The sequence below is a fragment of the Gymnodraco acuticeps genome, unplaced genomic scaffold (genome assembly GCF_902827175.1).
Source record: "Gymnodraco acuticeps unplaced genomic scaffold, fGymAcu1.1, whole genome shotgun sequence".
Classification (NCBI taxonomy): Eukaryota; Metazoa; Chordata; class Actinopteri; order Perciformes; family Bathydraconidae; genus Gymnodraco; species Gymnodraco acuticeps.
In genome coordinates this window covers 2407004-2420328 of record NW_022989977.1, presented here as the reverse complement: position 1 = coordinate 2420328, position 13325 = coordinate 2407004, and the positions used below count along the sequence as shown (strand labels likewise).

The following is a 13325-nucleotide window of genomic DNA, read 5'->3' as shown; positions in this document are numbered from 1 at the left end:
TCATTTGAAGAATAGACCGTGACACCAGCACACATGCATACCTTATTACAATACCATAATTGTGCCGCATGCCCTGGTCCAATCGGACACACGTTGCCGCCGGATCCCTGTGTGTGTGTGTGTGCGTGCGCGTGCGTGCGTGTGTTTGTGTCAGTGTGTGGGCATCTCTGGGCTATTTATATGCACGCCTGTCGGCATACGGTGCTTTTAGATATGCCTATTGCATATGATAGTGCCATAGAGACACAGGAATAAGAGAGGAACAGAGAGAGAGAAAAGGAGATGAAATGAAAAGAGAGAGAGAGAGAGATAGAGAGAGAGAGGAGAGGAGAGAGAGAGAGAGAGAGAGAGAGAGAGAGAGAGGAGAGAGAGGAGGAATGGAGAGAAACGGGGGAGGAGGAACAGAATAGGAAAATGCAGTGGGATGACAAAAAATATATAAAATATGCTCTGTCTTACCTTGAAAGGGAACATAGGACATGTTCCAACGCATTGAACGTAGGCTTTGCCGTCTCGGATGGTCCCTCGGTGCCTCAGAAGTAACGGAGAACCAAATTATAAATAAATCTGAAAAATAAAAAATAACGCGATATAGTGCTGTTCACAGTTGAAGCCGAAAGAGAGGCCAATATTCCGCTGCTATAAAAAATAGCATCATAATCCACGACCGCTTATAAAGCGCTCGGTTCCCGGTGAATACAAAAATACAGGATGCAGAAATATGTGTGTGCGTGTGTGTGCGCGTGTGTTACTTGCAAGCCTGCTGTTGAGTGTTGATGGTGAAACACGAGAGAGATAAAGAGAAAAGAGAAAGAGAGAGAGAGAGAGAGAGAGAGAGAGAGAGAGAGAGAGAGAGAGAGAGAGAGAGAGAGAGAGAGAGAGAGAGAGAGAGAGAGAGAGAGAGAGGGGGGGGTGGAGGAGCGAGCACACGCGTGTGTCCGTGTGTGTGGGTGCGCACGATTACCAATATCTGTAACCTATCTTTAGCCTATGTATTTTACATGTTGTGCTCTCCTCAAAAGGGATATTATGATAATGTTGCAGTGAGTGTGAATGCATTGTAGGCTACTGCTTGATCGAGGCTACGTGTGTGTGTGTGTGTGTGTGTGTGTGTGTGTGTGTGTGTGTGTGTGTGTGTGTGTGTGTGTGTGTGTGTGTGTGTGTGTGTGTGTGTGTGTGTGTGTGTGTCCCAAAGGTAGCTTTAGAGTTTTACATAGGCTACCATAACTCACTCACTTTGAAAATGTACCTTTTCTGTAGTCTGAAGTTTAACATTTAGGTTGAATTAGCTTACATTAATTCAATTTAATCATTATAATATGTACTACCTTTGTCTCCCTGACAAACTGTTGACTGCTTTCATTACTGCTGTAACACCTTACGTTTTAGTAAAACTTCGACTTACCTGTTGAAAACAATTTAACTGCTGACAACTGTTGATAGCATACGGAAGTGGTAATACATTTTTAACATTAAAGTTGGATTCTACTTGACTACACATACCCTGGTGGTGGTTCACTTATGTTAATAATTGCAAACATCATGCGACGCTCGATTTGACACGCACATGACTAAACGGAGGAACTGCATGAAGTGAGAAACTGTAGAGCCAAAATGGCGCCCTCATGAGGAGTATGGTGCTTTCAGGTAACGTGGTAGAAATAGCAGTTACAAGTTAAGCTAGTATGTGATAGGCTATAAACATATGAACGGCGAGTGTTTTTGGCTAAAAACATATTGTGAAAGTGGGAGTGCTAATGCTAGCGTATACTCGACGTTAAGGTTGTCATTGACACAGACTGTAGGCCTATATGGGGCATTCTACCGAATTAAAGTGCGGTCCCACAACAAGAAAAACTATTTAACAAAACAATTAAGTATTCAGACATAGATATTTACTAAGAATATGTTATGGTCTATTTAAACACAATTACATTAGATAGTGATATGCTTAATATATACAAAAACATCATTTATAGGGTACTTTCTATTGGGAAGTAGAGCTCTTCTATGTATATACTCACATTTTAGACTCTGTTACTAACTGTATATCTGTAGACTTGGTATGTCTTAAATGTCCGGTTAGGATGTATTAGAACGAAATCTAAAATGAAAATTGTAAATAAGCAATCTGTATGTAAAAAAACCACCTGTATGTAAATTGTAAATAAGCCATCTGTATGTCAAATATGTCTTAAATGACATGATGAATTGGAAATGGGGGACCCTGATGTAAACAAGACGAAAGTCTTTCTCTGGTCTGCATCCCCTTAACAATTGTATGTTTTGAGCTGTACTGTACTGTACCCAATATACAAGCTGTTAATAAACTTTTCAATCAATCAATCAATCAGCTCTGTCCCCAACCCTGACATCTAAATTTCAATCTCTGTAAATAACACTTAAAACTTTTTTTTACTTTTTTCATTGGTGTATTTAGAAGATCTTTATGATTACATTCAAACAGAAGTTGGAATATTTAGATGTATTGTGGGTATCATTTTTTAATATAAGACTACTCAAAAAACCATGTCCCCAGTTTTCATGTCACTATACTGAAACACAAGGGGTTTTAGTCCAATGGCTGATCCTGGTAGACAGTGACACTGCATCCCTGTCCCTCATTGCTGAATGGCAAGTAGCTATTGTGAAGGTAAACTTCTGTTGTTGCAATGTTGAGGTAGAATGAAGGAGTCTGGAACGTCGATTAGCCAAAGCACTAAGAGTTTATTGATCACAGTACATTAATTACATACGGCCGGGAGATCATCTTAGTTTCCCACCGTCCCGTGGTCCACCAAGATCATTTCTGCCCCAGAATAGACCCAACACCCATCAACATGAGGAAGGGCGGGCTCACAGAAAGCCCACGTTTACCTAATCAATAGCCGATGAGAGACAATGAACTACTTGTCTCAAGAGATGCAGATAGCCTGAAACCTTCCCCCCACAGGATATGGGAGAAGCGTTTGACCTGTGACCTCAACTTACACAGGAGTCTTTGACTGACTACAAGCAGATGTTTGCAGTATCACAGATTCTATAAAACAATAAGAAGCTCTATAAACAGATCAGATTAAAATATTCTCTTACAGCTATATCCCATAATTTTGATAAAAATCTGTTCCAAAATCTGAAAATCGGCGTGTAACCTTAAGAATTGTGTTAACTGTGTTGGTTATTCTCGCGTCCAGGAAAGAGAAGCTTAAAAAGGAGACTAAATGGAGTCTCTGAGATTGTTTCAAAATTGGTACTTTAATTAATAAAAAGCGTGGTAAAGTCACAAACAGGATATTGTTCGACAGAAAAGCAGCTGTCTCTGGCTCTCGCTAGCAGAAAAAGAGGCCGATCCCCTCAGGTCTCGCTGTTTATATATCCTCTGCTGGCTCCTCCCTGCGGGCCGGCTCTCCACTTTTCAATGTCCGTTTGTTATGCATATCAGAGGATACAGACATTGTACATTCAATATATATCTAAACACGCCTTTTCTCCTCCTTAACTCTTTCATGACTTTTTATTTAACACATTCTAAACGCTGTAATCAATACTTCAAAAATACAGGAAATACGTCACAGCAGTTTGGTTTCCGGTTGTTCCGAATGTTGTCGCATGCTACCCACATCTGTAAACAATAACGTACTCAAATAAACTGTACCTTAATTTAATATTCAACAATAATAATATCTCGACTTCTATAGTTGTAGTGTTGAAATCAGTAGGTTTCGGTGTGCAAAATCATATCATCTCGCTGCTAAATGTACCTCTATAGTAAATGGTATATTAGCCTCATGCTAAATGCTAACCGGAGATGACGGATTTTCAGAATAAAGCTTAACAACTGGTTGTGCACAAGAACTTCTGGTTTTTCAGTATAAAACAGCATTTAAACTGAAGGTATGTTTAAGGTACATTATGCTATCAAAACATTGATTTTGATTTCTAACAGTTGTCACTACCGAACACATTATCTTCAATTAAGTACACTTTTTCGGGGTTTTATGCAAAGCATTATGTGTGTAAACCTCTTCAAAAACGTGGATGCTAGCCATGTACTTGCTAGCATTCTTTAGTTATGCTCAATTTTAGCTAGAATCATCACTCTAGTTTTGAAATAAATGTGTTTTAAAGTCTGAAAATCAGTGTGTTACTTTAAAGGTCTCTTATTATACTATTGTTCGGCATATATTATAGGTCTCAGATATATAAAAAACATGTCTATGAAGTGTTTTGCTCAAAATACCAAACAGATCACCCATTCTAGCCTCATTCCCCTCTATTTCAGCCTGTTTCTAAAGTGCTGATTCTGGGTCAGTAGCTTAAAACATTCACACTTCAACATAAGGCATGTTATGAGCAATGATTAAGCAATAAGGTTGAGGGAATATGATACAACCTTGAGAACAAAATACTGTGGTCACCGAAACACTGGATGTTTTGTAAAAAATGAAGTATATTGAGTTATCAACTAAAATGATATGATACTGATTGGTTTAATGTATGTTCAATTTCAACAGTCATCAACTCTGGAATCAATATGATCAGTATTATGCATTTTACAAAGAAAGTTTGCATTATGATTTTTATGAATTGTATAAATTGAACTTTGAAATTTGATTACAAATTCACTTATATTAATTGAATTGTGAAAACCCTCAAGAAATATTTGTTAAAATACTATTTAGAGAAGGGAAGGTAAAACAATCTTAACAGGTTAATATAATACTTTTTTTTACAGTGTACAGTATGTAGCCTACTATGTTTCGGTAGTGACCATTTTTGGTAGAGGAAAAACATTCCAATACAGTCTGAAAATACGATATAAAAATGTACGGTTCTTTTACTAGATATGTGTAATTTAGATATGGTACAACATATATATGGAAAACGTTTTGGGAGAAAAACATACAACATTTCAAAACATTTCCAACCTGACTTTGGTCCAATTCGGTAGAATGGCCCATATAGCCTATAAACAGGGCTGCACATAACTGGTGCGCAGGTGCGCATGCGCACCTCCGCCAAAAAAAGAGCACCGGTTCATTTGAAACAAAGCGCATTTGCGTACCAACATTGAGAGAGGGAGAGAGGGAGAGAGAAGAGAGAGAGATAAGAGAAGAGAGAGAAAGAAAGATATTTGCGAGTTGCATATGAACCATGATATGAACTTCGCCTAGGGCGCCAGATCTGGGGGAGGTGCTGCGCTGGCAGTTCTGGGAGGGAAAAAAACATTTTGACCGTTGGGGCTCATCCTAATTTTCGGCCTTGATGTAACAATATTCATAATTAAGTAAATGTAACACCCTTTTCACCCCGGTTACACGTTTCATTTGCCCTGTACGATGGACGCTGTAAGTGATGAAAATGGGGGATGTTGGCTTATCTGGCGCCCGCAGCTCACAGCCAAAATGCGAGGGAGAGAGGGAGGGTGCACCGATACCAGCGCTGTTGTTATTAGAATCTGGTGCCGTGCTAGCTGCTCTAACGGATATAAGAAGAAGATGTTTCTACAATAATGTGGAGGGAGAGTCCTCTCCAGTCAGACTGAGAGGCTGATAAGTTAACTACAGCTCAGTGAGGTAAAGGACTCTTAGTCTAAGTTCAAACGGTTTGGTCACAATTTATGTAAACACATATTTCCAAGGCACTCCTTTATAATTATTGGGATAAACAGGTTTCAAATCATTCCAATGTATAAGACAGTAACCAAAAATATCCTTTAAAACTGGAGAGATAAAAAAAAATGCATAAATAAATGTTAAGGTAAAATAAGATATGAATGAACAACACAAATAAAATAAGTTACATTCATTTGTTATTGGCTATGGTAGGTTATTGGTTATGTTCACATACTTATTTGATTACATCCACTTGTCTAAGATGACAACAGAGACTTTCGACCCAAACCCAGCTGTTGACTTGTTGATGCAAGCAGCTAATCGCAGACTCAACCAGAGAGAAAGTAGTAGGCCTACATCATCAGCTACCATGTCTGACAGAGAGGAAGACAGTGAGGAGAACAGTCAGGAGGGTAGTGATGACAGCTTGTAGGATTACTGGTCGTGCTAATGTTGTCTTGTGTTCACCACTGCATGTGTGTTCTGTGTTCACCTCTGCATGTGTGTTCTGTGCCGTGTGTCTGGCAAATAAAGTCAAGACCCCCTCAAAAGTTACGGTTTATTTCATTTTAAGGATGAGCACCAAGCAACATCTCCAGGTGCTCCTTTGAGAACCAGGGCAAAAAAGTTATGTGCACCCCTGCCTATAAAAGTTTAATGTTGTGGAATTTAAAACATAAACTATCAGCCACCATTGGTGTCTGTTTAACCTGTCACAAGTATTTAAGATGAATTGTGTTCAGTTGTAAATATGAACGGTATTCATCATATAATGATAGCTGCACAACTTTGGCTTATTTGAGCTTGTTTAACGTAACAGAAAAAAGCTTGGTACAGACCGGCCTACTTACATCTTTGACACGCATGTTGTCTTATAAGCGTCTTTGAGTTGTGAAAAGCGCTATATAAATAAAATGCATTATTATTATTATAGTCCTGACCCAAATACATAATAGCACTTTTCTGTCTGTTGACTTCAAAACCCCAAAAACAAATCCATGTCATGTTGTACTTTTTGGGCGTTTTGGGTTTTGTTTTCACCCCTAAACACCTGAGCAGGTCTAAGCTATCATCCTTCCTGTACCCCATTGCTTCAGAAAGACATTTGAAAGGCAGCACATTGCAGCACCTGACTTTAGTTTAAATGTCGATGTGTGACCGCCGCCTTGTGGTCAAAACCAGCAGCTGCAGGTGAAGCTCAGAATATTAACAAAACTGTCCGGTTTAAGGATGAAAACATATAAAACACAGAACGACTATATCTATCTCACTCACCCACTGCCATGTGGACATCCTTTCTGCAGCTTCCCATTAATAAAAGAAAGGACTGTAAATATCAAAATGATAAATTGTACATGTGTTATACCGATATTACTAGTTTACTTTGTGTCTATTATATTCATAATCTCACAAACCAATGCACCTGCCACTTGTCATACTAAGAAAATAATAGCTTTTACTAATTCAATTTACAACATTCTTTATTATTGAAGTGTCCAAGTATAACAGCATGTGCAATGCAAGAAGCCTAAAACCAAAGCATTTACACACCTTCCGGCGCAGACTGAAAACTCATCTCTTTCGACTTCACTTCGAGCAATAGAACTATTAACAAAGCACTTATATACTAATAAAGGACTGGCTTACCTAAAGCCAGTTGAGTAGCACTTGAAATGTTTTTGCTCTATGAAACCTGATGTACTTATATGATTCTGTTTTCTTCAAGTTTGTATTTTGTTGGTCGAACATACTTATTGTAAGTCGCTTTGGATAAAAGCGTCAGCTAAATGCAATGTAATGTAATGTACAATTTAAATGAAATAAATATATAATTTATTTTATCATTAAAAACCTGTGTTTTTCTGGCTTCAGTCTTGCAATGTGATTTGGGTAAAATGCATGTTAAAGTACCATTGGACAACAAACAAATAAGTAACTTTCCACAAAAATCTTTACTTATCCAAGCTTTAAACACAACTCGACTCAGCTGCAAAGTGGGCTAATGCATTTTACTATAAAGACAAGAACATATCAATTGTTACTGCTTCTGCTTTCTTGAAATAAAACATTCCTATGATTGTCGCAGTATTTATCTTTAGATTCATTCAAAGCACTTCCATTTATCTTGAAACCTCATTGTAACTGGCACAAACACAAAATAAACATCTGGCAGCAGGTGTACATTTGCTGCCAACAAAAAGCAGTTAATCTTTCCTACTGGACACATTTGGCTGTGATGTAATTCATCATCCCCATCAGACTCATTTAGAGGGATTCTCACCAACATCGTTTGATTACCACCCACTGTGGATATGATCATTGAGAAAATAAAAACAGCCAGCCTCAGTCTAATGCTGCCTTCAAGGTAAAAAGAGGTGATACATATATAAAGAGAAAGCGTCTGCTCTGTGTAATAACATGTTTAAGTAGTGCTTTAGAGATCATCTTAGAGCCGCCAATTCATCTTTTGGTTTATAATGACATAGGAACCCCTTACTTTTTATAGAAATAGTGCATATTTAATTGAAATGAAGCTGAGAGGTGGCTTTCATACTATCAGACACATCATAAGTATATCCTTATGAGGGAATTTAAGATAAGCTAAAAAAAAAGACAGAAGAAACAAGAGTCTTTTAAGATTTATTTTAAAACAACAACAATAAAAACCCTCTTATGCATCAATGCAAAAATACAACATTTATTGGCGACGAGATCGCAACGTTTTGAGTTTTGATGTTCAATCTGATGTTTTTGTGCCTACAAATGAAACCACATACATTCATCACATACACAAGCACTTGAGTGAAGTATCTCAGGTCCATCATCTCGAACCCACATCTCTGCTTACCTGGTTCGACGTGACGACGTCTATACCACTGGACCATCTCTGATACCAAAGGCTTGAGAGAAAAAGAACATCAAAATGAAGATGAAGAAATTCAACTATACGTCAACTTGCAGAGACACAAAGTTATCAAACTTATAACTGTAACACTGTGATGCAGAATGGACAAGATAACCAATTCAAATCTTTTAATATTTATCCATTGATTTATGTGTTTTATTGCTCACTCACAATTTTTTTTAACTAAATTGACTCTACATAGCATTGTTAGATATCATTTGAATGGCCCTGATATGTATTGATGTATTGGTGAAACAAAGAGCACTTTGGTGGCTGAATGGTTACAGCACAAGCAACTTTCTCGCAACTTCACCGGTTTAATTCCAGCTGGGAACCACATGTCATCGCCCCACGTTCTTCTAAAAAAAAGCCGGAAGTTATCTTTAATTAGGAGATGAGGAAGTGTTATATGCTTATTTTAATTAATCAAAATTGTTATGAAGTTTTGAATCAAAATGTCTATGCTGTGTCCACTTTAAATTAAGCGTTTTGCAGTTGTTTCACATCATTATCCAAAAAAATATTCATCCTTTCTTTCAGCAAGAGAAAGTAACTAACATACAAATCAAGCTAAACTTGCTTTTTCTGAAAAAAGATGTGGGCGACTGATTCAATTCCATAAATTGATAAAGATCATGAAATGTGGTTGAAATCTAAGGAAAATAAATAAATAAATGGTCCTTGAGTTGACACAAATACTGATCCCAAGGCCAAACAGGAGCTTTATTGTGTTGATCTATCTGCCTCTTCACATATCAACTGAAGAAGTTTATTTAGTCTAGCTTTATTTGGCCGAATCATTTGAAGCGATGGTGTATTTTTATCATTTTCTGCTAGCCCTGTCTTCATTTATACTACAAACATTTCTTCCGTTCCTGGTTTAGTTTTAGTTCGCTCTCCTGGTTTGTACTTGGCTCAAAATATAGTACTGATAAAAACTGAAAGGTATAAGTGGACTGTGTATAATCTATAGAAGTAATGATAACCCGTATGTACCAACATTTAAAAAAACACATTGCATGAGGTGAAACGTTTTTTTATTATTCATTTTACATATTAGGTGTGAACGCAGAGTATACATGAACAAATGTAATTTCTCCAAAAGTACATCAAACTGAACCTGGACTTGACTACTAATCAGAAAAAGAAGACTACCTCTCCCAAAGTAAATGATGTTCCTCAATGTTGATGTTTTTATATCCTCCCTTTTTATGTTTTTAACAAATCGGGTTGGGTTCCACCTCGAGTACAACCTAGAACAAGCACTTGACGGGTATAGACATACCATAGAAAACACACAAATACATTCATCACCTTCGCCTAGAAAGGTTCAACACACCCCTTCCTAATAAACTACAGTCAAATAGTCACTGAGGAGGATGAGAATCGCAATCAACCTAATGTCACTGTCATGAAATGTGCACTAGTTTAACAGAGAGGTCGACAATTAAATAAAATCTGAGTTTTGCATTGGTTTGACTAACAGTACAAATGCTGTATGCATCTTTTGCTTTTTCAACCAAACCTGTAATAGTCTTTCCTGAAAGTTAAAACTGAAATATATATGTTGTGTAAGTTTTATTGAGCGGATCCAGAAATAAACCTCTGTATAAAATATAAACTCTGAAACTTGCACCACAGTATTCTAGATGTATGTAACCTGTAAAATCCAACTTCAGCACCTCACTTGCACATCTGAGCAGAAGTCAGGCTTTGACTTATGAATTTGTACTTAGTGTCAGGTTGTACCTTGTCAATTATAGACTGTGATAAACCCTGGAAGAAACTATGGGTTTGAGTTAGGAGTCGGGCCTATCAGTGTCTCCTTTACCTGTACTGTTACTTTGAACGCAAGGATTGAACTCCCTACAAACTAAACCTGGACCTGACCTTTAGCTGATCGTGATAACAATTAACACCCATAAAAAGTAAAACAAAGAAACGCAATCTCTGAAAATATTCTCCGTTCTGATGACTTCAAACTGTTGTTTGTTTGTTTGGAATGTACAGTAACATCACAGTCCTGCTCTGATTAAAAAAACGACTCAACTATATAACTGGTCCATGTTTACCAATGAAGTCTTAACTGACAAAGTGCCATCCTCTTGTTTAGTAGCAACATGGCCTCGTTCATCTATCCGTCGTCTGATTGGTCGGCCAAAGTCAGCAGACCAATCGGCAGGTACACAACCCGTTTAGGCACTATGCAACCACGTCAAAAAAATAAAAGAAAGATATTCATAGCAATATATTGTGAATATATAATTTTATCTATAAAACAAAAGCCCTGTTGAGGCTCCTACGTCTAATACGTACAGTTTTAATTTAAATTATGTAACAAAATCTAACAAAACAAATAAGTAACCCCGTAATAACATGTATACAATCTCTTATTAACATACAGTGATGAGGAGAAAATGTAAAAACCTCCACAGAATTGTTTGTCCGAGCAGAGATTAACCACTGCTTTCAATGTGCCTTTAAGCAAGGCATTAAACTACCATATGGCAAATAAAAGGTCACCACTTTTTTCATGAGCCACCTGTCATCGCCATCTGTCGTCACTGATAATTGATAATTCATCAAATGTATTTTCTGGGACAATTTTCTGACTGAACTCCATACATTTTTTACTGAGCCATTTATCAATGAGCTACTTGCTTTGTCACTATCCATATAACTGTGGCAAGCTGTTAAATAAAACAATTTAAAAAGAACAAAGGAGTTCAATCTTGAATTTTCTCCATATTTAAAGTATCTACTAATCATTGATTTGGTAGTGAGAATCATAAGCCAATAATGATTATAGTTTAATGCAAAATAGGGTGTATATTCCCATTAAGGTATAGCGTTAGAAACACTGAAAATGTTCACATTTTCACAAAAAGCATATTTTTTATTAATTTGACTAAACTCTTGCTTATCCAGTGATGTATAACCAAATGTTGACTACACTTAAAGATATTCTCTTCTTGATTTCCAAATGTTTCCAAATCCTCCAGAGGTTTAAATATCTTCCCTCATCACCGTTAAACATGATAAATGCAAAGGCATATTCCAAAGTTAACAGTACAAATATCAGAGAAACACTAGCAAAAAGGGACATTTAGTAACGAGTAGTGAATTATAATGCTGTAGAATAGAGGTGAGAGCAACCTGGATTTGCAACGTGTAGAGGCTTTTTTTTGTCCTTTTTCTGTTTTGTTTGTACTTCAAACACTGCCACATATCACACAGAGAGTATTCCTGTGGCGAACAGTCACTGCGTCTCGTGTTTACTCTCCGTGTGTCAGTACAGATTCACGTTCTCCCACTCCACGAGGTACTGCACCTTCCCGTCTGGTGTGACGCGTCTCGCCAAAATCCTCACTGCCTCCTCTCCTCCGCAGCTCCTGGACACTGTCCCATCTGCACCTCCAACTACAACCCCCCCTGCTCCACCTCCTCCTCCACCTACACCACCCTCTCCGCCATTGTCCGCCTGGTATGGGGGCATTTCACGTAGGATGAGGGGCTCCAGCTGCTTCTGCCCAGGCTGCTGCTGGTGGCTGTGTTGGTGGTTGTGTTGGTGGCTGTGTTGGTGGTTATGTTGATGGTTGTGTTGGAGGCTGTGCTGGTGGTTGTTGTGTTGGTGGTTTTGTTGGTGTTGGTTGTTGTGTTGGTGGTTGTTTTGGTGCTGGTAGGGGTGGTGGTGAAGGCTGCCATTGGAGTTGAGGGGGTAAGGGTAGCAAGGTGGTGGTACTCTGCAGGTATCCTCCACGCTGGGAAAAGAGATCACAGGAGTCAGGAACAGGGACTGAATCCTGTAGGTGTAGTTCCCCTTCTAATTCAGATAAGGAAACATAAGGCAATACCATATTTTTATTGGAATGTTTTTTAAGGTTTGCCACAAATATACTGTTACTCGCTTTAAAATGTGTACAGCCTGATCTATTTTCATGACTATAAACATAAAGTACCGTTCACATGTCGTGAGGATGAATTACTTAAAGATGCTCCAATCGATATGTTTTATAAAAACAATAGATCAAAGGACAGAAAGGAGGGACTGAACACAGAAGATTAGGTGGAAAGAAAAATCATTCTAAATAAATGCTGATAGGTCTCTCTGGTTGCTGGATATGTACATAAGCAACTGTTTGAGTGTGAGGATGATGAAGAAATGAACAGACAGAGTAGAACCTGTTGTAGTGATGAAGACTCCTGGAGAGTGAAGAATTTCCATTGTACGTGGTGTGGTAGAGGGCATACATCCGCTTGGGAGGAGAGCTGTGGAAAAGATGCACAGTTGTTGAAGACAGTACTTGCTTTGAAACTTAAAACTAACACAAAAACATTTTTCATCCAGTTTTCCAGGCTTGGTTCCAAATAACTGTGAACTGTCAATCACAAGGAGTAACATCCTAAAGTAAATGCTCCTTTGAAGTCTATTTTAGTCTAAATGTGACCATAATTTATTAACATCATGCTGTATTGAGGAAGACTTCTAACTAATTAAGTGAGACTGTTAAGTCTTTAAGAAATATTTAATGAGGTAATAAATCAAAGGTTATTTTCTTAAAGACTTCTGTGCAATCTGACTTGTGAAATAGTCAGGGTAGAAGAGGTGTTTGTACTTTGATTATGTGACTGAAACATTTATAATCTGTTGTTGAAAATGTTATTTGGGAATATTTTCTACCAAGGAAATAATCCCACCTTCATTTTACTTACTACAAAGTTAATATGGCTAAAAAACACATAACTTAAAGTCTTCCCTGGGGGAAGAAGGCTGTGGTAGATTATATTTGTGTTTTTGCCAGGTT

At 37.8% G+C, this 13325-nt stretch overlaps 2 protein-coding genes across 6 annotated transcripts in view; both read right to left on the bottom strand.

Annotated features, from left to right (window-relative positions):
* The window catches only part of syngap1b (synaptic Ras GTPase activating protein 1b), a 119928-nt gene extending 119168 nt beyond the window's left edge, over positions 1-760 (bottom strand). Inside the window, 1 exon segment of the mRNA XM_034211314.1 lies at positions 460-760. The gene's annotated coding sequence lies outside the window, so the exon portion shown is untranslated.
* Positions 761-9711: 8951 nt separating this feature from the next.
* Positions 9712-13325, bottom strand: part of phf1 (PHD finger protein 1) — a 30271-nt gene continuing 26657 nt past the window's right edge. For 4 of the 5 annotated variants that reach the window (XM_034211367.1, XM_034211366.1, XM_034211369.1 and 1 more), the window contains 2 exons: positions 12703-12789; positions 9712-12281 (listed from right to left, as the gene is read on the bottom strand). In XM_034211367.1, the coding sequence (XP_034067258.1) occupies positions 11810-12281; positions 12703-12789 (559 nt within the window). In that variant the 3' untranslated portion in view covers positions 9712-11809. Of the gene's footprint in view, positions 12282-12692; positions 12790-13325 lie in introns of all 5 variants that reach the window. The other variant, XM_034211371.1, reaches the window with a different exon arrangement.